This window comes from Onthophagus taurus, chromosome 6, assembly GCF_036711975.1.
Source record: "Onthophagus taurus isolate NC chromosome 6, IU_Otau_3.0, whole genome shotgun sequence".
In the NCBI taxonomy this organism is placed as follows: domain Eukaryota; kingdom Metazoa; phylum Arthropoda; class Insecta; order Coleoptera; family Scarabaeidae; genus Onthophagus; species Onthophagus taurus.
In genome coordinates, this window is record NC_091971.1 from 29,426,458 (window position 1) to 29,454,134 (window position 27,677).

At 33.5% G+C, this 27,677-nt stretch overlaps 1 protein-coding gene across 1 annotated transcript; it reads right to left on the reverse strand.

Moving 5' to 3' along the window:
• Positions 1-1,741: 1,741 nt before the first annotated feature.
• On the reverse strand, positions 1,742-27,454 carry LOC111420350 (homeobox protein 2-like). The gene is made up of 23 exons (XM_071196435.1): positions 27,333-27,454; positions 27,170-27,227; positions 27,042-27,107; positions 26,959-26,976; positions 26,827-26,871; positions 20,969-21,076; positions 20,901-20,915; positions 20,813-20,845; positions 20,688-20,744; positions 20,555-20,638; positions 20,446-20,496; positions 20,313-20,387; positions 20,233-20,253; positions 16,799-20,155; positions 3,170-3,295; positions 3,086-3,115; positions 2,998-3,027; positions 2,857-2,934; positions 2,783-2,806; positions 2,580-2,732; positions 2,297-2,529; positions 2,089-2,242; positions 1,742-2,031 (listed from the first exon to the last, which is right to left on the reverse strand). Exons 1-23 carry the CDS (start codon positions 27,435-27,437, stop codon positions 1,886-1,888), a joined length of 5,067 nt encoding a protein of 1,688 aa, XP_071052536.1. The 5' UTR covers positions 27,438-27,454; the 3' UTR covers positions 1,742-1,885.
• Positions 27,455-27,677: the final 223 nt, after the last annotated feature.

Genomic DNA, 27,677 nt, shown 5'->3' on the forward strand with positions numbered 1-27,677 from the left:
TCGGGGCACCTTCTTCTTGGGGTCCTCGTTGTCCCCTTCAGGAGTCTTCTTACCCTTTGGAGATGGTGTTGTGGGTTGTTTGAGGAGGCCCGACTTCTTCAGAAGCGCCTCCGTGCGAATTGCTTTGTGTCGCAACTCGTGTATGTTGGCCGGCGTGGGGGACAGGTGCAGCTGTAGCTGAGGTAGCAGCAGGGCAACCATCATTCCAATGTCGTCGTCCGGTTTTCGGTGCAGACGACGGGCTTGCAGGTGTTTGCGTTTCAAAAACGCCTGCACCGATTCATCAGTCTGCTGATGGCGGCTGAAATATTGGCCGTTGACTTGTGCCAATATTTGCGAACTGTTGAACCTTTCCAACAGCGCTTGGTGAAATTCCGCGAAGGACATCTCCAAATCATCGAATGCACTCCACCACACAGCGGCATCTTCTCGAAGAAAACTGGTCGCTTTCTTTGTTTGTTCCGCTGATGGAATGCCGGTGTCAGTGAAATATGTTTTTATTACCTTGATGAATTCTGCAGGATCCTCCAAGGAATCGCCGGTGAAGCACGGGGGCTCGGCTTTTGGGATGCAGACATGTTCGGCCAATAACTTTGACAGGGCGCAAACCTGTGTCTGAACGGTCGCACTGTCTTGTTTCGGTTCTTCGGCGGTCTTCCCCATCTTCTGCGTTTGGGATTCTTTTCCTTTCTTCTCTTCTTTAATCGGTTGGGTGGGCCCCTCTTCTTCTGAAGAGCTTGCCAAATCTTCCTTCGTCGGATATGGCCGTGTCGACAATGAACGGCTTCTCGTTGTTGGTCCTTTTGGCATTATCGGGCCATACGTTGGGCGCCAATTGTTACGGGGGATGGATTGCGCCGAAGAAGAAACAACAGTTGTTGAATAAAACGAAATAATTTATTTACAAAATATGTACAAAAAAAAAACCCTCAAAGGTTTTTTTTAAGACGAAAGGGGTCGTCTTCGAATTGGCGGTTGAAGTGCTGGCTTGTTGTCGCTGTTATCGTTGTCGCTGCTGTTGTCGCTGTTATCGTTGTCGCTGTTGTTGTCGCTTCGGAGTTCGGTTGGAATTTACCGCTGATGGAAACCCGGCCGCCTTAAATAGGCGCCCTTGGGTAAAACCCTATCAACCGGGCGTTGTGGTTGGTTGGCGACCGTCCGATCCGTAGGTAGGGTTGACGACCAATGGCCAAGCAAATCGAACGGCGCTCAATTCGTACTTGGTGACAATGGCACGTAGCACCGTCTTGTTGAAAGTAAACGTTGTCCACATCAATACCATCCAATTCCGGCCATAAAAAATCATTAATCATCTCTCGATACCGCAATCCATTCACCGTAACTGTTGCTCCAGCCTCATTTTAGAAAAAGTAAGGTCCGTAAAAGCGTGTATCGTTCCATTTTTATTAATGGCGTACTTTCTACTTGTCAAATGTCAAAAAATGACAGCTTCAAAAGTGACATCTACCGAAATAACGGGCTATTCAAAATAACACCTCTTATTGGAAAACCCTTTATTTCTATTGATTGTAATAATAAACTTATTATTGAGTCTCTGATGATGGCGTAAGCCGAAACTGGTAAAAATAGATAGTAACCAGAAAAAGTGTTAGATTTTAGTTTTAATTTACATTGTATAAAAACTGGTCAATATGGAGCAAACCTCCTCCTCTAATTATATACATAAAACATTAAATACATTAAAAGCACTCTTAAAAAAATTATAATAAAAATTTTAAAAATTATTATATATTTTTTATTATTAGGTACATTTTACACCAATTTTATCCGTTTATGTAGTTAGATTATTTACACTAAACTGGCGGTAAGTTGTAAAAGCTGACTTGGTTTATGATTTCCTATCCTGCGGTATTGCAAGTAAAATTTAACCACTTGTTTCTTGTAAAATACCAATTTTTGTTCTTATATAATCCATGTTTGGTACAAAGTACCAATTTTTTAATTCATTCAATTCATGTATTATCTTTATTTTAATTTCTCCCGACAGTTTAAAACGATTTTCTTCATCTTCTAAACGAATATATATATATATTTTATTTTAATTATTTGTTCATGTGATTAAATTACCTTTTGGTTCGTTACAAATTTGATAATCATTTATAGTAATGCTATCAATTCGTGGTAAAACATCTAAATTTCTAGGAAATTTTATTCTTAATTGAATTAAATCGCCTCCTAAAATTTCTTCGGGCGTAGAAGTTACAACTATTTCGAAATGAGTCTAAAAAATATCGTGATCAACAAAAACACGTACTTTTCCTCAAACCAGTTTCACCATAATTTTGTCCATGTTCTTGCCCTTTTCGAATGATCCATTAATTTTTATGTGATAAAGTGTACTTGTTAAGAATTTAGGGATGTTAACAATCCCTGACCAACCATTAAAGACATTATCGAACACGTAACTAAAAATTTGCGGACAAAATACTTTCGGCTTTTGAACATTTTGTGAATTTTCAAATGAAATTTTTAGTTTAGCTTCGTTTAAAAATTCTTGATTTGGTGGTACTAAAAATAAAGATGTTTTAAAGGGAAAAATCTTTTATAGTTAAACTTACCTAGATTGAGATTATTTAGAATTTCTAAATCAGGCATACCTTCAATGTCTTTAAATTGAATATGTGGAGCAATTCTCTTAATAAATTTTCTTAAAAGTGTTCCTTTGGAAACCCCCAAAATATCTTTTTCTACTTTGTAGCCCAATAAACTAGCTAGAAGATGATAAGAAAGGAATTTATTCTGATTAACCAGTTAGAATTACCTAAGAAATCGTGAACAGTTTTGCCTAAAAAAAAATTATTAAATATGTAGTACCATAAAGTTATATAATATTACGTGGATCATAAGATGTTTCTTCAACATTTTTAGATGAAGGTAATTTTGATTGTATGCCGTAAAGAGGACCTAACAGATCTAAAATAATAAATGAAATAGTAATTTTCAAAAAATTAAAATAACCATACTAAAAATTACTACCTTCATGTTTTGATAAAATTCCTAAGTTTGCTATTAATAGAAATATAAGTTAATCGTCATTATCAATGTTAACTAGATAAACACGAACCTTTATATGATCCACTGGACTCCCCATCCTCTAAAATATAAAAAAAATATATTACGAATCGATTTTGAAATACATTTGCATTACCTTGATACTCTTCAAAATTACTTTCTTCTTGGTTTATATATAAATCGTTAATTGGGTTTGCATATGAGTGATAGTTTAAATAGTTATTCATAATAGGTTCTTCAGTCGTGGTTTTGAGTTGGTTACCTCAAACAATTACAAATGTTGAAATATAACATGGATAACGTGAAGAGGGAACGGTTAAGTAAAATGGAGGGAAATACCTGTCATATAAAATTGAAAAATAAAGATAATTGGAGTTTGAACAATTCAGTTAAAAACGAAGGATGTTTTTGATGTAGTAACAAGAGAAGAAAGGAAGTCTGTTAAAGGTACAGAGAAATACGATGAAAATTTAAAAAAATGGAGAATCAAAGACGTAAAAGCACAAGGAATACTAGTGGAACGAATGGAGGCAATACACATGATATGTGGGGAAAGTTACTCTCAGTTTACGAACATAAATCTGAAGTGAGTTTACATTTAGTAAGACAGAAATTTTTAACGCTAAATGGAGGAGAAAGCATGTCAGTTTTACTAGCGATGTTGTAAGAGATTGCTATTCAATTAAAACAGGTAGGAGCACCAATTTCCGACCAAATGTTAATGACAAAGGTAATCATATTGCCAGAACCGTACAAGCATTTTATATCAGCATGGGAGTTAGTTCCATCGAACAATCAATCAATAATAATAATATATATTTATTGGTGAAACCAAAAAAAAAAAGTACAATTTACAATTACAAAAGAAAATATCAGGTAAAAAAAATGAATTATATATATAAAAAAAAATGAAGTACTAAATCATAAATAATAAGCGGTTTACCAAAGGAAACCAAGTCAATGCACCTGATGGACTCAGGTGTTATTGTTTTTCATCGGTCCCTTGATTCAATATAGAAAATATATATAAACAGAATCCGATCATGCAGTAACACAATAAGGTAAGAAAGAAGTAAAAGTAAAAGAAGAATAAAGGAAGGAGCCGAAAAAGAAATAGAAAAAGAAGAAAAAGAAAAATAAATAGAAGAGGAAGGATAAGAAAGAAGGGATAGTTTTATACATACTATACATACAGTGCGCGGCAAAATTATGGAACATATTCAATAAATTGATAACAAATTTTTTTTTGCAAAAATGCCGAAACGGGTCAATTTTGGTTAATCATAACACACATTATGACACCATATTCACTTCCTGATAATCATTTTTTTGTGAGTTATGACGTCATCGACATTTTTTTTAAATGGCACCATATGCATTTGTTTACAGAATCTGAAAGGATATTTTTTTCTGCGACCAACGATGTGAATATCGATATGGGTTACATAAGGAAAATTTTGAGAAAATTAGCTTTAAAGGTACAAATTTTATTTCTTTTTGTGAACGTAAAAATAGCATTACCCATGGGTAACCATGGAAACGCTTTGTTTGGTTTTAACAATGTCTATTCAAAAACGTCAAAATTAGTTTAGTGAGTGTTTAATTGAATTGAAACAATTTTTATAGCGATTAATTCGTGTATTTTTGGATTGTTTTCTGTGTTGTAATTGTTTGTTTGTATTTTTTTTTCTGTTTTATGTTGTTTAGTTTTGTATTAGTTATTTTACAAATTTTATTTTTTTTCGCACAAAAATATAGTATTACCCTTGCGTAACCATGTACGTTGTCATGGTTCTTTAATTTTTTATTCTCTATTAAAATACACTAATAATTTAAGTTTTAATGTGCAAGGTTTTAAGTTTTAATATTTAAAGTTATTTAATGTCCGTAGAATATGAATTATGTTATAAAAAAGAAATAAATTCTGATTCTAATCATTTAATCAATTGTTCGAAATGCCCTCCACCCACTTCTTGACAATAAGCAAACCTATTCATACATTCTTTCAAAGTATTATAAATAAATTGCGGACTAATATTACGAATTTCAGCGCTAATACAATTTTTTAATGCGTCTACATTGAGTGGTTTCTCAGCGTACACTTTTGATTTTAGATAACCCCATAGAAAAAAAATCAAGGGGTGTAAGATCTGGGGATCTGGGGGGCCATTCTATCGGCCCGCGTCTGCCAATCCACCGCTCAGGGAAACTATTATTCAAAAATTCGCGAACAGGATGTGCAAAGTGCGGAGATGCACCATCCTGCTGAAACCAAATATTGTCGTCCAGTAAGTTGGGGTTATTATTATTTGGGAATGCTTCTAAAAGGACAGGCATCAGTTCATTCCTCAAAAACTCCAGATATCGTTGACCTGTCAGAATTTGTTCAAAGAAGAAAGGGCCAATGATTTTATTGTGAATTATGCCTGCCCATACTTTCACTTTTTGAGGGTATGTACCTCGCTTATCCAATGAGGATTTTCGTTACTCCAGTATCTGCAATTTTGTCGGTTTACTGTGCCATTCAGGCAAAATGTAGCTTCATCCGAAAATAAAACGTTGTAAATAAAGAGTGGATTACGGTCACATCGATTCTGCATAATTTCACAGAATTCCATGCGGCGATCTGTGTCATCTTCATTGAGTTCTTGTACTAACTGCACTTTGTAGGGATGGTACCTCTCTGCTCGTAGCACACGTAGTACAGACCGCTGAGAAACTTGATGATCCGCTGCAATTTGTCTCGAATTACTATGGGGATCATCTTCAACAGCTAACAAAATATTAAGTTTCACATTTTCGTTGATTTTAGGACGTCCAGCATGTGCAATGTGCTTAACATGTCCAGTTTCTCTAAATTTCTTGTCAATTTTGCTAACTGTTGATCTACTAATAACTCTGTCAGGGTACTTTGCATTAAACAAATTGCATACCTCTTGTTGTGTTCGGGTTTTATCTCCTCATCCAATAAGAATTAAAATTTCTATGCGTTAGGTTTCACTTAAATGAGCCATAATTATTTTAAAATAAATACGTAACAACAAATGCTCAAAAATAAAAACAAAACAGTAACAAATATTGAACAAAACTGGACTAATGAATACAGAACACGGCAAAAAATAACAACAAATAACAATCACAATCAGAATATAACGCAAAATAACTAATACAAAACTAAACAATATAAAACAGAAAAAAAATACAAACAAACAATTACAACACAGAAAACAATGCAAAAATACAGGAATTAATCGCTATAAAAATTGTTTCAATTCAATTAAACACTCACTAAACTAATTTTGACGTTTTTGAATAGACATTATTAAAACCAAACAAACCGTTTCCATGGTTACCCATGGGTAATGCTATTTTTACGTTCAGAAAAAAAAATAGAATTTGTACCTTTAAAGCTAATTTTCTCAAAATTTTCCTTATGTAACCCATATCGATATTTACATCGTTAGTCGCAGAGAAATATATACTTTCAGATTTTGTAAACAAATGCATATGGTGTCATTTAAAAAAAATGTCGATGACGTCATAACTCATAAAAAAATGATTATCAGGAAGTGAATATGGTGTCATAATGTGTGTTATGATTAACCAAAATTGACCCGTTTCGGCATTTTTGCAAAAAAAAATTTGTTATCAATTTATTGAATATGTTCCATAATTTTGCCGCGCACTGTATATCCCGTCAAGCAAAAGCTTGTTTATCTTAAATCACCCTGCTGCCGAAAAAGATATGCTTTATAAAAAAATTTAAAACTACTCTTAGATTTATTGTTAATATCAGTAGGAATGCTATTGATCAAATTACGTATGCTATTTGAAAAACATCGTTCAAAAATTTGCAATCTATGTTGGGGTATAGACAAGGAAGAACGACGACGGATGTTGATGTTATGCACGTCACAGCGGTTTCTCAATTTATTTAACAAGTAGGGAGGCTTTTGAAAATAATTCTTCGATACAAACAAGCAGAGTGCAATTTACGACGCCGAGACATATTTAACCACTCCACCCAGTTTAAGGTATGGGATATTTTTCTCGCTTTCGAATGCCAAATATAAAGCGTAAGCATGCATTTTGCACACGTTCAACACGCAACGACTCGGCAACATCTAAACAGGAGCCATATAGAACATCCCCATAATTAAAAATGCTTAACACCAGTGCATCACAAAGCTGCGCTCTCAGACGCTGATTAAGCAGTTGTCTATTACCATATAGTAGCTTCAACGTCGCATAAGCACGCTGGAGAAGAGAAGCGACATGTTTACGAGCTACCATTTGCCTACGACCAGTTAAATAGTTACAGAAAAACAAAATGGAATCATCAGAAAGTCATAAGTAATATGTGAATTAACATTACGGTTGTTGATTGAGGACAAACAGAAACTCCTTTTTTGTCAGGAAGAAAAGATGAAGAGAAAATAATAAGATGCTTTCAATGCAGAAAATTTGGACACATTAAACAAAATTGTAAACTGAAAAATAGGATAGAATATGTCATCTCATATGTCAGAGATTCTACACATTTTGTGGAATCGGTAAAAGCTATAAAGCTAGATGCTGTGGATATTTTGGTGAGTTTCGATGTGGTGTCTCTTTTTACCAGGGTACCAGTTAGGGATGCTGTGGATGGTCTCCGCCAGAAGCTCATTCCCGAGGGATTACCAGAATACGTACCAGATCTAGTGGAGTATAAATTTGAAGAAGACGTTTTGAAAAAGAGGTAGTGGGAACCAAAACTATGGCTCCGATATGTGGATGACACGTTTGTAATATGGCAAACGTACGTACTCTCAACATCCGATGATTAAGTTTATAGTCTCCGATTTTTCTGGTGGTTTCTATGAGTTAATTGCAGTCATATAACGGACAAAGACGGGGTTGTAAACAGGTAGTTGACGAACCCCAATCTCCGGCGTAAGTTGTTCCGCATTAACGGAAATTACAAAAACATAATATTTAAAAACAATATTAATATAATTCGTGAGCAATGTAATAATATTTCATCCGAATTGTGATCGCAGTGCGTAAAACACGTGAAAGATGTCGAAGATGCGTCTGTGTCGCCACATGTACAGCGTTTTATTATTAGTGTTGATGATTCTTCTGATTACGACAGCTTAGAATGCGCAGAAAGTGACAACTGTTATTATGACACTGATGAAGAATCTTGAATTAACAATTTCCGGTTAGAAATGTTAAATAGTTCATATTGAAATAAAATAAAAAAAAGTGCGTCCCTGGACCTAATTTGCTAGGAGGGCCTATCATAAATCACGATCAGGTACTTTTTCGGGGTGATAATTACTGCTGCTACTGTTTCTGAGGGTCATAAAATCCACCAGAAAAATCGGAAACTATACTATAGAAACAGAAACTGCCGAAAAACTACCTTTCTTAAATGTGTTGGTCACTAGGACGACAAATGGAGATATGGAACTGGATGTATATCGGAAAAAAACCCATCACAACAGGTATTTGCAGGCATCATCACATCATCATCCCCAACAGAAGAGATCCATGATCCGTACATTATTTCAGCGAGCAGCGAGAATATGTGAAGGAGATAACCTGAAGAAGAAGCAAGACTTTCTACGAGGCGTGCTGCAGAAGAACGGATACACTTCGAGGGACATCAACCGGGCCATCAAGCAGCGAAAGCAGAAAGAGAATGCGGTAAGTACAAAACAACACGGATTTATCTGTATTCTCTATGTTCAAGGGCGTCGCCAGAGAGTGGCAGAGGGGGGCCACTGCCCCCCCCCCCAGAGGTAGATTCGAAAAAAAAATTAAACCACAATAAATATACATCTCGAGTACTGAACAACTCTCGAATGGGATGCCATATTTGGATCTGGAAACCAAGGAAGTTCAAGAAGTATTCCTCGGATTCGTCAAACTTGATGCTTTGGATGCGAAATGTATTGCAAAAGCAATAAATGAGTTTTCGGCAGAAAAAGCTCTTGATCCGGACAAATGTGTTGGTTTAGGATTTGACGGTTGTTCGACGATGTCCGGGAAAGAAGTGAACTTTCATCAAAGATATTATTACATTTTTTCAAGAATCAGTCTTGAGACGCAAATTGATACCAAATATTTCCTAGCTTTGCGAAACAAGGTGGAGCGAGAAACACAAAAATATTAGTGTTTTTAATGAGAATTTTCCTATTATAATGGAGGCCTTTGAAACCTCGCCACGAGAAGAAAATAAGAATAAATAATGCGACTGGAAAAAATACTTATCAGCTCCATGCAGCAGCTTCTAGAGTTTCGTTTATTCTCAGCTTTATTTTGATAGCCAAATACTCGGCTATGATGGAACCTGTGGTAAATGTGCTCCAATCCGTAGCTTTGAATGCAGTTAAGGCATCCCAGAACATTAGCCGCCTTTTGGAATTTATAGAAAACCACCGTAACGGTCCAGAAAACGTCACAAATGGAATTATTAGGGACGCTACTATCGTTGCAGAAAAACTTGGACTGGGAGAAGACATGAAGTCCTTGCCCCGTATTGTTGAGAGACAACAACATCAGAACAACCACCCAGCAGCAAGCCCCTCAGAATTCTGGCGGATGTCTTTAATAATATCATACTTAGACTCGATTATTAATTCTTTTGAAGTTCGTTTTCTGAAGAAAACAGCCCGTCATTTTCCTTATGTAAATTACACCCAGCTCAAATGTTAGACATGTCCCTTGAAGACCTCGTGGAAGCTGGTGAAGTCTTTTCCCAATTTTAACAATTTATCAAATATCAATAACGAAATCGACCTATGGAAAAAACTATGGCAAGATAAACCTGACTCAAAATGAAGTGTTATGGATGTCAAGATGCCGACATTTTTTTCCCTGAAACGAGAAAAGCCTTTATAATTTTGGCCACTTTACCTTGAACGACATATACTGTTGAACCTTGATCTTTTAGCAGCTAGAGGATAATAAAACCTGGCTTAGAAGCACTATGGCAGAATCTGGTCTCAATGGTCTTCCCATGATGAATGTGTATAGGAAGCATATTTTTGAAAACTTTTAGGGTTTTATTAATAATCTGGTTGGCCAATTCGCGAAGAAGCCACGAAAATTATGTTTTAAATAATTTGGTGTTATTTTTCAATTTTTTTGTCGTGCCGCATCAAGGAGCATGAAAGGGATGTAAGAAAATCCAGCAGTCGGCGGTTGCGGAACATTGCCATGCAGAGGGACACCGAAGAGACTTCGAACAGGCAAGGGTGCTGGCTAGGGACAACAGATATTACCAAAGACTGACAAGAAAAGCTATAGAGATCCATCGACATAGAAATAACGTCAACAGAGAAGATGGCTGGGAGCTTAGCAGAATATGGAAGATAATTAGCGTTAATTGAGTATTAATTAGTTTTCCCACTTATATATTGTCCCGATTTTCGATTTCGTCACTTTGAACCAGTTTCTGAGGAAGGCTGCAACATGGCATTCGAAACGTCTAACCTTTTCTTACGCACGGCAAAACCCGAAAGTTTCTAGTTTTAGTTCAATATGTCATATTTGTAAAAAACAAGGTCACATTGCAAAAAATTGCTGGTTTAAAAAATCAAAGAAACAACAAACATTATGTTAATTATATAGCTTGGAAAAGGAAGAATTATGAAAATGTCAAGAAAGTTGAAGCAGAAACTAATGAAGAAGAAGCCACTCAAAAGAAGTTGCAGCAGAAAGAAGAAATCAAGAACATCAGCTGTGCAACAATGAGGATAAAGATTTCAAAAGGATTGGTCGCACTGGCGATGGTATTTGTATTCTGGGGCAACCTCACATATGTGCAACAATAGAAGATATTACATAGATTACACACCCATGGAGAAGACCAGTACGGTAACCGTTGCTGACGGAACAAAATTGGAAATTAAGGGTAAAGGTGCTATCGCCCCAGCCTTATTTGCTACATGGCGTAAAAGACAGAAAACAAATTCCCCGCACGGTCGCTTTGCCGAGTACGACCGAAGAATCGGAGACCGGAGGGCGTACTCATTTTCTCTCGAACCTGTGCTCTAGCCTTGTCGTCTCTTAAACCCTGAAGTGCCGGGCGCCCGACTCCAGCTTAAAGTCGAGCGCGCCTTGGATTCGAACAAAAACAGTCAAATATATTCATTAAAATAAAATAATTGAACTTTAATAAGTAAAAAAAATTGTTTCTTAATTTTAAAATACGTTTCTGTACTGTATATCTTCGTAAAGTTAAAGAATTTAGTTAAAATTCGATGCAAAAATCGTCTCTTAATTTCCATTAGTAATATTTTTTTCTAATCTCATTTAAAATGGCATTTTGACCGTTTAATATTATAGAAAGTCTCAATAATTTCAAGCCATTTACGACCATAAATGCGTTTACGCACCATTTCTTCACATTTTTTTCCTTTTTTTTGACGTAATGCTTTTGCGATTTTTTTTTTCTTGTGTTGATATATTTTTTTGTAATAAGTCTTAAAATTTTACAATAATTTCACAACTTCATCGTAAATGGGTTAACAATAAACTTTTTATTTTTTGTACACTTTAGTAATGTTAAAAAATTTATTACCTTATTAACATAAGGTAATATAATATTTCTGTGGAAACTACCTTAATAAACCTTAATAAAATTAATAGTAACCATCAATTTTTTTTTTCTTGCAATTGAATCCTGGATATAACGGCGGTCTACTATGAGACGTAAACAATAGACTTGACTTCCGCAGAAATACCCTGAAGGGTGGCCCGGGAGAAGAGAGGGGGGGTTTTTAGTGGGTAGCAGGGGCTAATTAATTGTAGTCCCACACTCCCGGTCGAAATACGATTTTTCCGACCCTCAAACTATAGCACCATCAGTAGGCTGCGGTGCGTAAGGCATTTTCCCCTCCTCTGCGCCAAAAAAAAAAAGAAAATATATATACGAGCCCTAACAACTATATATTTGGACATGATAGTATTTATATAACGATTAATTTATTAACAACAATTAAACAGATTATTTTGTTTTAATACATTTTTCAAATTAATATCATTTAATTAGACAATTAACAACAATTTTATCTAATGAACTACACAAACACAAAATATATATCCTATTACTTCTAATTAAACTAGAAAAATTTAAATTTTGCCTGACAACTAAATATTGTGACACTGCACGATTTGTATTTCTAATATGGAGTAACATCGCCCTTAGATTTTATAATCGCTTGAATTCGGTTGGGCATTGAATCACAAAGGTTCTACACTGTTCAGGAGTAAATCCATCCCAAATATGCTTTATTTTGGCTTTAAGTTCTGGCAATGTCCGTTGTGGGTTGTTCCTCAAAGTTTGTTTCATTTTGTGCCACACTGTTTCAATTACATTCAGATCTGGACTGTTGGTAGGCCAATACAGAACATTAATATTTTGATCGCCAACCACTTTTTTGTAGTTTTGGCCGTATGACAAGCCGTTCCATCCTGCTGAAATATGTAATTTTCGCCAACATTAAACTGCACGATACTTGGTAGTAATGCTGTTTTGTAGTATTTGTTGATATTTTGTGGCGTTCACGGTGCCATCAATAAATTCAAAGCATCCTTATCCTGAAGCTGTCATACAGCCACAAATGATTACTCCTTTCGGAATTTTTACACAACGTTATAAACAATCTTTATGAAGTGATTCTTCTTTCAAAAGTCTTCTGGTGACCAAGATAGTTTAGATTTTGCCCATGTGAGCCTGGCTTTCTGTTATTTTTCTGTTAACAGTGGTTTTTCTTTTGCTTATAAAACAACAATTTTCTTCAACTTTCTAAAAGCGACACTTTTAAGAATCCATTTGCGACAGTATTCCCTTGATACATTTAATCCAGTTTCATTATTCCATTCAGCGGTAACTTGTCTTAAAATATTTCTTCGTCCTTTTTTGCAGATTTTTACAAGTATTCTTTTATTTCTATCAGAAACTAACTTCGAACTACCTGAACTTTCACCCTTTTTTTCTAAAATTTGCCCAGTTTTTCAATAATGTTTAATTACTTTCCATGCTGTGCTTTTAGGAATATTAAGTTCGTCTGCTTTTTCACGTATTGTTTTATTGTGGCAATAATTTTTAATCACTAATTCACGGATTTTTGACTCTGTACACATACCACTCACCATTTTAATTGATAAATACAGATTTACTCAACAGCAACAATGTTACAAGCTTTAGAACAAACCGGCAATTTAACATTTCATTTTACGTTATTTCCACAGTTTACTTATCTTAATTTGTTCCATTTTTATGGAAGTTACTTTGCATTGTCCCAATATTAAGTTGTCAGGTAAAATATACATTTTTCTAGTTTAATTAGATGCAATAGGGTATGTATTTTGTTTTTTATGTTGTTCATTAGACAAAATTGTTGTTAATTATATAATCAAATGATATTAATCTGAAAAAATTATTAAAAGAAATTAAACTGTTTAATTATTGTTAATTATATACACATTTTATCTTGTCCCAATATATAGTTGTTAAGGCTCGTATAATAAAATGTTTTATTATTAATAAAATTTTCTTTGTAAATAAATGAATTATACACTCAAAATCAAATGGTTTTTCATTATAATATGGAATATTATCATGCTCATAAATAACAATCTATAAAATTCAGTTTACAGGTAGTTTCCACAGAAATTTTATATTACCTTATGTGAATAAAGTAATAAATTTTTTGTAATTCGCGACGGTAATGAAAGCTATAACAGTACTCAAACGGGTGCTGTAATGAGACTCCTTACAGCATCCGATGCTGTAATGAGATTTTAGTAACATTTTATGGAACCAGTTCATGTTGGTGACATTGGGTCATTAATTTTTCTAGTTGTCAATGTGACAATGTTTGTCTATGGATGTTTAAATACGTTCTTAGCATCGAATACAAGGTTCACAATGATGAGGACGTTGAACTCTGAGCAATTTCTCTTATTTTGGGTGGTGTACATGAAACATGTTTGTCAGGTGAATATATTTTGTGTTTTGACAGTTTCTAATTGTCAATTCCAATTTCTATTTTCAAGTGTTAGGGTGTTACCAACTGCTACATACCTATTTTCCTACTTTGTCAAAATTTATTTTATTTTTGAGAAAAAAAAGGATAGAAACGCGAATTATAAAAAATAGCATAAAAAACACGTTTCATAAGACTTAAAGCACTCATTCTTAGTGATGTATTGCATGTTCCCGAACTCGATAGTAATTTCTGTAGGTATGTTAGCTGATAAGGGGATACAGAGATAAATAATGAAAAGTTAATGTTTTGCACAAAAACTGCTAAATTATTTACAGTAAATTTGACAAATAAAATTTATAAAGTGGTATCGATGCTAAACAGAAGGATATGTATCCATGATTGGCGTAGTACCTTAGCTCCTAGAAATTTTAAAGACATACGAAAACTTGAAATATTGTATCCAGAGAAATTTGTTTAAAGGGAAAAATTACTAGACAACCGTTTATAAAGAAAGACAAATTAAAAACATATTCATGATATAATTCATACTGATGTATGTGAACCTATTGAAGTTTCAACTGTTCGGGGTTATCGATATATTCTTACGGTTATAGATGATCATACGGATTATATTCACGTTTATTTACTCAAGCAAGCATAAAAACGAAGTCGCGGACAAGATTAAAGATTATGTCAAGATAGTTGAAACAATGTTTAACAGAATTCCTAAAATAATAAGGAGTGGTCGCGGTGGTGAATATGTAAACAATGATTTAGAAAATTATTTAAAGTCAAAAGGTATTACACACCAGAAACTATGTCCATATACACCAGAACAAAACGGAACAGCTGAAAGGAAGAACCGTACATTAATTGAAGCTGTAAGGTGTCTCCTAAGTTAAGCAAACTTAAATAGGTGTTATTGGGGGGAACTGGTATTAACTGCATGTTATTTGTTAAACAGAGTACCTTCAAAATCAACCAATAAAACTCCATATGAGGAATGGTATGGTTGAATGCCAAATTACGATAGTTTGTTACCATTTGGAACAAATGTATTTTATTATGTAGATGACGTTGGTCAACATAAATTAAACGATAGAGGAAAAAGAGGTATTTTGTTGGGATAAGAGGAAAATATATAGAAAATATATAGAGATGTGAGAAAACGGGAAAATTAAAATCACCAAAAACATAAAAATAGCTAGTAATAACTGCAAGGATGCGAGCAACGAAAAAGAGCTAAATTTAGATATCACAATAGGAATTGATGTTTCTATAGAAAACAAAAACGTAGAAATGAATCAAAATAAAGAAAATACGGATTTATATTTATCAGCCGAAACTAATGAAAAACGATTTTCGACAAGATCTACAAAAGGAGTACTAGCCAAGAGATTGATAGAATCTATAAACAACGTTCAAGACCCATTAACGTATGAACAAGCTATAAATTGTGACGAGAAAGAAAAGTGCCAAATGCTATAAAAGTAGAATTGATATCTCTAGAAAAGAATAATACTTGGATATTGACAGATTTACCTAAAGATAAAAAGGCCATAGGGCAAAAGGAAATGAACTTCACACGAAATTGATCCGAAATTACTTCAAATTAGGCAAGAGACAACAAGAGAGAAAACTGTTGCCTTCTCGAGGTTCGTAAACAATGGAAGACCACTCTATATCACACAGTACACGATTAGTAACAAACATTAGTTCCTATCTAAATATGCTAACATATAACGCCAGCATTGATTATTCCATGTGGTAAAGCACTAAACGTCTAAAGCGACCAACTGTCTAAACCAACATATTTCTCCAATAAAAAACGAAGACCGATCTATATAATACGCGATATTCCTAGATATTCTACAAAATCGTACAACTACTTCCTATGGAATATAGCGACTTAACAAAAGCATATTAAAATATATCATATCTTTAGAGTTAGACATGAATGCGAGCACGCTTCCTATTGTGCTATAGAAGCTGGAGTACCTCTTGGTCCAATTTTACATCTGTTTATAGCAGTGATATCCCTAAATCAGATGAGGTAAGTTTTGTTATTTGGCGAAAGTGTTGCAGAATTGGCGAATTGACGAAGGGACTAAAATGTGATGACTAAAGATAAACGAAGAAAAATCTACCCATCTAAACATTGCGAACAAACGTATCAATTACATTCCTGTCGCTATCAACAGAATTATTGTAATATGTTCTGATATAGCTAAATACCTTGGCATTCAAGCTGGATACGAAGCTTCGGTAGCAAGTACACGTCAAGAAAAATTATGAGCAACTACACCTTAGATATCGTAAAATATCGATTCAAAATAAACCAGTATACAAGCAAACATTGATGTCCAGCTATGGGGATGCACTAAACAAAACAATATTGTCGTAATACAGGGGTTTGAAAATAAAGTACTTCACCGTATTGTCAATGCGCCGTGGTATGTAAAAAACGCAAAATTACATCGAGATCTGCAAGTAGAGATGATTGCCTGTGTCATCATAAAACTCTAAACTGGAAGGCGATCCTCATGTTTATCATCATGACAACGTTGAAGACATCCAGCTACACGACGACAGTGGATTAGCGTGCCGGATTAACAGAATAAAAACATCTGACCTAATGAAGTTACTAAAAACCAATGTTTTGTGAGTGTAATGTCGGAAAAACAAACGTGTGACAGCCGCTATTTAAGGTGGTAAAAGTAACAACTAAAATGCAATTGTTACCAAATATCCACGTTCATTATTGTTACTTTTAAACTTACCTTTTAATATTTCTTTGAAAAAATCAATTTTTTTCTTTTTTTCGCTAAGATAATCTTCGTAAGCGTCATCCTTATTATTATTCTGGTCTACATTATCGTAATATCCATTACCATTTTGATAGATACTTTCATTTTCAATTATTGAAGCAGTTGCTTCTTCAATAACAACAGCATTATTTTGAAGCTTAATATTGTGCTTTAAATCGGCGAATTTTTTTTCAATGAGCGATTTTGCTACAGGTCTTATCATTCTTTTATTTCCTCTAGTGGGTTGCAGTAAGGTCAGGTCTTGAGGTGCATTTTCGTCGAAACCACTGAAAGAAAGATCAAGAGTGAAATCATCTAGAATTAAGTCTTCGTAATAATCATGTTCTTGGTAGTCTTCGTATTCGTAATCATCATATTCGCCATTTACGTTGACTAGATATATATCATCTTCATATTCTTGGTAGTCTTCGTATTCGTAATCATCATATTCGTCATTTACGTTGACTAGATATATATCATCTTCATATTCTTCGTATTCTTCAGCTTCGTCATAATATACATCTTCGTTTTCATCAACGTAATTTATTATAAACGGAATAACGTATTCATGCATTAATTGATCATATATGTAATCAATTAATTTATAATTGTCGTCATCATATTCATCATACTCATATTCATCATCCTCATAATCATCATCCTCATATTCATCATCCTCATATTCATCATCCTCATATTCATTATACTCATATTCATTATACTCATATTCATCATCCTCATATTCATTATTCTCATATATATACATGCCATATTCACCATCTTTCTCATAATCATCATAGCCACCCTTATATTCATTAACTTCATAGTCATAACCTTCATATTTATAGTCATCATATTCATCATCCCCATATTCATCATCCTCATATTCATCATCGTTATTTTCATTATATATATATTCGTCATCTTCATCACTTTCATCATTATCATAATTTTCGTTATCATTATTATCTTCATCATTATCATAATTTTCGTCATCATTATCATGTTCATCATAATTTTCGTCATCGTTATTATCTCCATCATTATCATAATTTTCGTCACCGTTATCATCTTCATCACTTTCATAAGTATCAACATTTTCGTCATCGTTATCACCTTCTTCATTATCGTCATTTTTGTCATCGTTATCATCATTATCATGATTTTCGTCTTCGATATCATCTTCATCACTTTCATAATACTCAACATTTTCGACATCGTTATCATCTACATCACTTTCATTATCATCTTCATCATTTTCGTTATGATCATAATTTTCGTCATCGTTATCATCTTCATCACTTTCATAATTATCAACATTTTCGACATCGTTATCGTCTACATCACTTTCATTATAATCTTCATCAGTTTCGTCATGATCATAATTTTCGTCATCATTACCGTCTTCGTCATTATCATAATTTTCGTCCTCGTTATCATCTACATAGCTTTCATTATCATCTTCATCACTTTCGTCATGATCATAATTTTCGTCATCGTTATCATCTTCATCATTATCGTCATCGGTACCGTCTTCATCATTATCATAATATTCGTCAGCGTTATCGTCTTCATCACTTTCACCATTATTATAATTTTCGTTATCATTATCATCTTCATCATTATCATAATTTTCGTTATCGTTTTCATCACTTTCGTCATCATTATCATTATAATTTTCGTCACCGTTATCATCTTCATCATAATTTTCGCTATCGTTTTCATCACTTTCGTCATCATTATCATCTTCATCATAATTTTCGTCACCGTTATCATCTTCATCATTATCGTCATCGTTACCGTCTTCATTATTATCATAATTTTCGTCATCGTTATCATCTTCATCACTTTCATCATTATAAACATTTTCGTCATCGTTATCATCTTCATCACTTTCATCATTATCAACATTGTCGTCATCGCTGTCATCTTCATCACTTTCGTCGTCATCATAATTTTCGTCACCGTCATTATCTTCGTAACCTTCTTGGTCTTCATTATTTTCTTTACCTTCATTATCTTTTTCTTCCACTTCTTCTCCATCCTCTAATTCATCTACACCCTCTTCTTGTTCTATTTCCTTCGTTTCATTATTTTCATCATCTTCATCAACTGTATTTTCTTTCTCATCTTCGATATTATTGTCTTCCTCATTTTCGTTACTTTCGTTATCTTTATTATCTTCTACATCTCCTTCATTATCTTCTTTATCTTTTTCTTCCACTTCTTCTCCATCCTCTAATTCATCTCCACTCTCTTCTTGTTCTATTTCGTTCGTTTCATTATTTTCATTATCAACTATATTTTCTTCCTCATCTTCGATATTATTGCCCTCTTCATTATCTTCCTCATTTTCCTTACTTTCGTCATCTTTATCATCATTTGCATCTCCTTCATTATCTTCTAATTCAGCAACACCCTCTTCTGGTTCTATTTCCTTCGTTTCATTTTTGTCATCTTCGCCATTGTCATCACCTACGTCATTTTTTTCTCCTGATTGCTCTCCATCTTCTAATTCATCTACACCCTCTTCTTTCTCTGTTTCCTTTATTTCTCCTCCACTCCCCTCTTCTATGTTTCCTATGTGATCTGTAGTAGTTCTCCAAAAATAATTTTTGATTTTTTGATAAACTTTTTGTGCTGTTTTTACGACTCTTGGGTTTTTAGCCGGGTTTTCTAAGTTATTTTCTTCTTTTTCTGTTATTGTGTTTTCATTATCTACTTGTTTTATCTTTTCTTGATCTATTATATCTTCAACAATTTCTTTATTATTTTCGTTTAAATCTGCATCTTCCTCATTTATCACTCGCTCTTGTGATTGTGATCTTTCTTCTGTATTCTTTTTATCTCCATCTACAAGCTGTTGTTCGCCAACAACGTTTCTTTCTTCATTGGCTTTATCTTCTATAACTTCTAGGATTTTGTTAGTGGTAGTATCTTCATTTTGTCTTTCTTCTATCAATGTTACTTGCTTTTCTTCTTGATCGGATATTATTTTTTTGGACTCTTCACTTTCCGTCGACATTTCTTCACCGGATCTTTCAGCTGGCTCTAATTCGCTATTTTGCGTAGTTTCATTATTTTCTTGGCCTCTTTCTATTTCTTGTTCATTGGAAGTTGTTGATATTTCCGAATCGTACATTTTTGGCAACGCTCGTTTTTTGTACAGATCATTATGATTATTTTCTCTTTCAGTGTGACTTACAGACTCAGATGGATTCTTTTCTGTTGTAAATGAAAGTGTTTCCATTATTGAATTTTCTAAATTTACCGCATCGTTTTGAATAGCTTTTTCAACGATAATTTCATTTGCTCGATCATCAACTTTTCCTATCCAAAGAAAAAATAGCATATATGTTTTTGGCTGTGTTTTCAGTTCACCCCTATTATTTGTTGTAAGTACTTACCTGATGTAGCTTTTGATCTATCTGGATTGCAAAGAAATAAATATTAATCAAAAAATTTTTTGAAAAATAAAATTACTAACATTTCGGTGATTTAAAATGTTCTTGTACGTTCATATCATCATTTACATGTATCGAAAGCAATTTCGGTTCGTTTCCTAGTATGATTAATAATAATTTTAACAATTATACGATTAATGATAAATTTAATTTTACCATGATTATGAGGATTATTGATTATTGGTTTAACTGAGTCGTTTCTTGGATCTGGAAACAATTTACGGAATTAACGAAAAATCTTATGAGTTAAACAAAATAATCTTACGAATTCTTCTAACATTTTCTCTTCCGATTACTTCATCTTGTTCATTTTTGGATGTTTTAAAAATTAAGTTTTTTGGATTTTTAACTAAAGGGTAATTAATTTACTAACTGTTAATTTCTTAACTAAAACCTACCTCTGTGTTTATTTTTAGTCTTTTTTGGATTATAAAACAAATAGTCTTCATCGGAGCCTAATTAGTTAAAGAACTAATTATTAAAAAGTTAGATTGATTAATAATGTTTGAACATTGTTTTTTACCTTTATTTAGGGAATAAAAATAATCTTCGTTAACTATGAAGAAAATTAAATTAAATATTTGATTTAAACTTATTATAATATAACTTACTTTTTGGTTTAGGGTCTGAAAAAAAACATTTTTATGGTAAAACGATCAATTAGAGTACAAAATCTTACATTTAAAATGACGTTTCGAACCAAACTTGTTCTTACGTTGTTTTTTATTGTTCTTCTTATTTTTTGAATCAAAATCATTGTTGGTTTTTTTCTTTTTCGATTTTTTACCTAAAAAGAAAGGTTTTGTAGCGACTCCATTGCTTAAGCACTACAACATCCAACTAATACCTAATTTGATAAATGTAGGCAATATTTTTAAATTTAAATGAATCAAAACAAAATTTTAACTTTACATTGAAGAATTTAAATGGCGCAATCAGTTCTTTGTTATCGGGTTTTACAACAACGAACCGACCAGTCGACAAAGAAGTTCTAATTCATCTAAAATTGGCAATCAATTCGCAAGACTACAAAAGCAAGACAAAACGAATGAAAATCATAATAATTAATCATCATAATTTTACTACAGTAAGTATTTTATTTTTCTGCAATCCTTGTTCACTTTCCCAAATCATTATCCATCGTAGAGAATTTAAACGATTTATTTGAAACATTAAATAACGTCGATTTGACACTTGAAATCGAAATCTCTATTCGATGGTGACCGGATAACTCTGAAGAGTTACATTAACACCTGTCAGTGTCCTAACAGAAGAATGTGTATCGACAATTCCACAAAACGCGAATGTATGATCCTTCGAAATATCTAACAAGAAGAGATTTAAGTTATCAAAAAAATTATCAAAGTTTATATGTCTCTGATTTCACGTAATTCGGTTACTTTTGTCGTGACTTTTAAAGACTGCTAATGTAAAGTTTTAGTGTAAAATCTATATAACGTCATATCTTCTCAAAAAGCTTGTGTAATGGAGAACCTAATTCAGGTGGGATTATCCGATGACATCAATTTCGAGAGTTCTTTAACTTTGGCTGGAGTTTTAGCAGTTAGCGATGTTTACCGATGGTTTAAAATACATATAATTTTAAAGACTATTTATTTCTTTAAAACATATAAAAAAAATTATCTGCTAACATTTGCCTATTTAGAAGTTATGAGCAGAAAACTAAGAGAGTCCACGTCACGCATGTTTGTGTTATATTTGTTTACTGACGACATACATAGCTTAAATGCAATATTGCTTTTCTTAGGTTAGGTAGTTTAAACTTGGCATACAGAACTATTACATTAATTGATGAAGAAACTGGCAAGGTAAGGTAGTGTGGCAAAATCCTGTTCCCTCTTCTGTGCGGTTTTGTCGACCAATTTTAATTGAGTTTTCTAAAGAGACTCCCGAGAAAACAAAAGCCGTTGTGGATAATATACAAAGCCAAATTGATAGTTTGAGTCCATCAGTAATTACAAAGCAACGAAAAGCAATACAAATCAAACATAATATGTTTCTCACCATGATAGATGGAAAAACATGTACTATTTGCGCTGCTAATCCACGGCAAATGAATAATTTAGAAAAGGTGGCAGCAAGACCAGAAAATGATAACGCATTTCGCTATGGTTTATCAACATTATATGCCTGATTACGTTGCATGGAGATGATTTTACATATATCATATAATCTACCCTTCCGAAAGTGGTCTGCTACTACCGAAAAAAATAAAAAATTAAAAAAAGATAAGAAAGCTTTAGTCAAAGCAAATAAGTGGTAATACAAACGATGGAAATACTGCTAGAAGATTTTTTTGTAATGCTTCTTCTTCAGCAGAAATTACCGGTGTCGACGAAATATTGATTAAGCGATTTTATATAATCCTTCAGGCGGTGTTATGGTAGATCCAGAAAAATTTGGAGAATATGCGATAGAAACGGCAAAAATATACATTAAAAGTTATGACTGGTATTACATGCCATCTTTCGTACATAAAATATTAATTCATGGTGAACGTATTACACTATTAATCTCGAAATAAAGATTACAAAAAATGTAGATTACATTATGCACGAAAATGTTCTAGATATGCTACAAACGAAGATGTATTTCATACACTCCTTTATACATCAGATCCATACATAACGAATATTCGAAAGCAGTGCATTAAAAATGTAAAGAAACTTGACGAAGAAACTTGAACAAGTTGAACAGTGTCAGGCAATGATGGAATAGTGGACGAGTTTAACATTATTATACATTGCATTATAATATTTATATCTCAGATAGAGATTGTAATCTGTTAGGGGTTTTTTCAAAAACAATATTACTCGGTAATATCGGTAATACTCATAAAAAGGAATAAACTATACATATAATTGTGTATACTACTATAATTATTATATACCTATACTTAAAATTGTTTAACATATTTTAACCCTGTTTTTAAGAGGTTGCATTAAATGAAAGACATAAAAAGATACACTCCATCCAATAATCAACCAATAATGCAGTTCTTGTATTTTTTTTTCTTAAACTCCATTATAATAACAAAACTAGAGTGCTCTACACTCGACTTTCTAACATTTTTATACGACTGAAAAATAAATTTTTGGAAAAATACCTTTAAACGGGCACTAAATTAAAAATAACTGTTGAATTTTCTCTATTTTAACTCCCATATGCAAAATCGCATGTGGCGGTGATTTGTTAAGTAAAATACTACTTCCAGATGCTTCAAGTGCACTTCCCACGTCATTCCGCTGTCTAGATGCATACCCAGAAATTTTACAGTTGTAGATTCCCTCCCACGTCGAGTGGTCTCCAACACTATATGTTCTGTTTTTTCACTGTTCAGTTTGAGCAGATTATTGCTGAACCATTCTTGAATGGACAATATTGCTTCTTGTGATTTTGCCATCAAGTTATCCTTTGTAATGTCCTTTAATACGATGGCTGTATCATCAGCATATAAATATGTCTCTTCAATAATGTTGCAAGGCAGATCATTAATATATATAATAAACAGGAGAGGTCCAAGAACAGACCCCTGAGGAACACCATGTTTGATTTTTACACTAGACGATCTATTACCATTATACTCAACATATTGCTGTCTATCCATCAAATAAGATCTTATTAAATTTAGTTGTAGACTTCTAATACCATAAAACTGAAGTTTACTCAGGAGGATGGAGTGGCTGATGGTATCGAATGCCTTGCTGAGGTCCAGCAGGTCGATCTGAACCAGATTTTGTTCATCGTGTGCTATCGTATAAAGGCAATTACTTCAGAAACAGCAGTCATTACCGATTTGGCTGATTGGTACCCGTGCTGACTGGTCGCAAAATATTTATTGGTCTTAAAGTATTCCACCAACCTTCTTGCTATTAATCTTTCAAATATCTTGGAGATAACGGGCAAAATTGATATAGGTCTATAATCGTTATAGTCCTTTTTATCACCCTTCTTATATAATGGCAGGACTCTCGCTGTCTTGAACTCTGAAGGAAAAATTCCATCGCTGACACATTTATTGAACATAATATTAAGATTGACCGCACACTGTTCTATTACTGACTTTATTATATTGTTTGTTAAGCCATATGTGTCGCTGTTTTTAATTTGACCAACTATTGTTATTATTTCTGTTGTTGTTATTGGTCTGAAGAAAAAAGAATTTACATTTGTCACATTTAAGTTTTTGAGGTAGCGATCAAGTGAGTTAGTTGACGGGAGTGTTTGTTGATGTCCTCAACGTCGAGAGGTACAGGACTACTATTTGAGCCACTCTTGGTATACTGATTTATTACCTTCCATATTGCACGTTGTTTGTTGCCAGCATTGTTTATAAAGGTTTCATTTTGTTGTCTATTATAATCATGTATTGCCGCATGATACTGTTTCTTATATTTTATGTACAGCTGATAACATTCCTGGGATTTGGAAACTCTCATAACTGTAAATAAAGCCTTCAAAGTTCTTTCCATGTTCATCAATTCAGCGTTCTTGAAATGTTTCATTTTTGTTGTGCTTGACTTTATCTTTTTCTTTACAGGAAAACATCGATTAAACAGTCCCAAAAAGTTTTCATGAAAAACTCTACTACAGTTCCGAGCAGAGTTGATTGCAGAAAGATTTAACGGGGTATCCGTAAGTAACTCCCTTCCCAATCGATTTGCATTCTCGTTACTATATATTCGTGTTTTCTTAATGTGTCTCTTTTCAAGCACCCCTTTTCTCAGTTCTCTGACCACCTGACCAAGATGATCCGATAAATAGAAATTCTTGGTAACCGTTTCAATTTGAAGATTGCTGACATTTGTAAACACATTGTCAATACAGGTAGCACAGGATGCACTAATACGTGACGGTTCACTAAACAATCTATTGAAATTAAATGTATTGAGTAAATCGACCGTCATATCAGTTTTATTACTTTTTTCCATAAAATTAATATTAAAATCACCCATTAGATATAGTTGCTTTGACACCAATTCATCATCTAAGTGGTCCATAACTTTTTGAAGTTGCATAAGAAAAACGTCAAAATCACCTGACGGCGATCTGTAACATGAAATAAAAAGTGTATCCCTCGACTCAATGGCAGCTATTTCGAAATCCCGCTCAATGGGAAACGACCTTATATCCGCTCTTTCTTCAGCAGCAACTTCAACTCGAACCAGAATCATCACGCCACCATGTTGCATATTCCGCCTACAGAAAGACGATACCATCCTAAAATGTTTCAACTTCACCTTCCTGTCAGCATCACTCCTAAGCCAATGCTCTGTCAGGCCAACTACATCAATGTTGTGGCCATTTAGGATCATTTGCAAACCGTCTAGTTTATTTGCAATACATTTTATATTCAAATTAAGCAAGATGCAGGTATTGAATTTTTTATGATCTACAAGCTTCACTTCAGGTCCGTTCTCCTGATGCGCGGCAATAAAAAATATTTCGTAACTCGAACTCCCGCTGGCCAAGTTTCTGTATTAATGATAGTCTCTTTGTAACTCTCCGGAACAGATACTTTGTACGAAGAGTAATCGTCTGGATACTTAGAGTTCATTACTTCGCATTTGGCATCACCAATGCCTCGATCTCTCAGATGCCCCAACACATCATCTGGTTTAACATTCCTGCTCAACCTATAGACATGGTAATGCAAGTACTTCTTCTTCTTCTTAAGACAAAACAGAATAGAGAAAGCAGAAGCCACCTTAAACCAAATGCCTAAACTGTTCAAAAGTTTCAACCTCAGCACCAATATCAAAATGATACTCCTCGGATGATATGTTTTCTCGGTGCTTTTCTATGGACTGGAATCGTGGACACTAAACAAGGCAACACGATGAAGACTCGAAGCTTTTTAAGCGTGGCTCTATAGAGGAGTACTAACGATATGACATGTGGAGACCGTATTAACAGGACAGTGATGTAGCAAATGGGCAAGGAGTCAAGAGCAGAAACCGGAATATGTTGAACATGTTATGAGAAACAGATACAAATACCGCCTTCTGGGATCCGTCCTCCAAGGGAAAGATTGTGGTAGGGGGGGGGGGCAGGAAGGAGTAGGATATCACCGAATTATTCAGAGCAGCTGTGAATAAAGTTGTCATATCCAGGATGATCGCCAATGTTCGAAACGGATAGGCACCTGGAGATAGCTTTTTCATAAGCGAAAATTTTGCGGAGCATTTCGTAGGTCTAACAGGTTCTCAATTAAGGGTTTAGTGTGAGAAGGGAACCGATAACAACAAAATCAGGTACTTACAATAAAAGTATTGTTGTGCAAATCGACATTATTTTCCGAATTTCATTGGTACTTTCACTCACGGTATTCAAATTCACTGGAGAAAGAGTCTGTGCACGGATCCCACTGACTGCGCCAATTACAACAACCACAACGGATATGTTGTTTTTTTTTAAAAAAGGTTAATTTATTTATGAAAGGTTTATTTAACACTAAGATTAACCCCTAAATTATTAAACCCATGGTTTATTAACTGTATTTACAGAAAAACTTACTTTTTTCCGTGGTTGGAGCACTTGGAACTGTAACTTGGCTAATATCTGATATGATGATTAATCAGTTAATTACATAAAATTTAAAAAAAAATCAATCGCATAATAGTTTAGAGATCTCATTTTATGACTTACGATAAACGTTTGATGTAACTAAAAAATAAACAAAAAAATAGTAAGAACAGTAAGTTATGTTGAAATTAAAAATTAATATTTACCACTTTCGTGAATAAAGGTGTTAGCATCTAAATCATAATAATTTTCGTCAGTCAACGATGAATTGTCTATTTAAAAAAGGTAAATAAATATGTAGTAAATATGATTGATTTTAAAAATTATAAATCACCTTTTTTTATGTCGAATATTTTTGAGCCTTCTTTTTGTGCACTTGTATCATTAAAACCCTGAAAATTGAATTGCTATTTTAAATCTATAATATATATCATAATAAAGACTTTGATAATACACATTTTTTGTTATAGCAATTTATGACTGCTTTTATTGCTCACCTTAACTTCATTAGGATTATTACATAATACATCCAAACAAATCAAGTTTAGAAGAAATATCACGTAATAGTTAATAGTATATCTAAATAATCGAATAAAATACATTTTAACCACTTACATTTAACACCTTTAAAGTCTTTTCCACATAAATAATCGCATACTTTATGACTTATTGTATCAAAGTTTATTGATTGTTGTGGGAGGTTTATGTTTATTCCTTAGTTAATTCCTAAATACTTATTTAGAATATAGGTAATAATAATAATGATAATCGTTGTATTTTACATCAGTTTTCAATAAATTTACATTTAAAGTCGTGTTTGTAACTTTTAATAAGAAATTTTT

Excerpts from the sequence above, each read along its gene's own strand:
- LOC111420350 (XM_071196435.1), bottom strand. The coding sequence starts at position 27,437 with ATGTATTTTATTCGATTATTTAGATATACTATTAACTATTACGTGATA. Across the intron at positions 27,228-27,332 it reads ATAATCCTAATGAAGTTAAG|GGTTTTAATGATACAAGTGC; the intron begins GTGAGCAATAAA and ends TTCAATTTTCAG. Across the intron at positions 3,116-3,169 it reads TAATTTTGAAGAGTATCAAG|AGGATGGGGAGTCCAGTGGA; the intron begins GTAATGCAAATG and ends TTTATATTTTAG.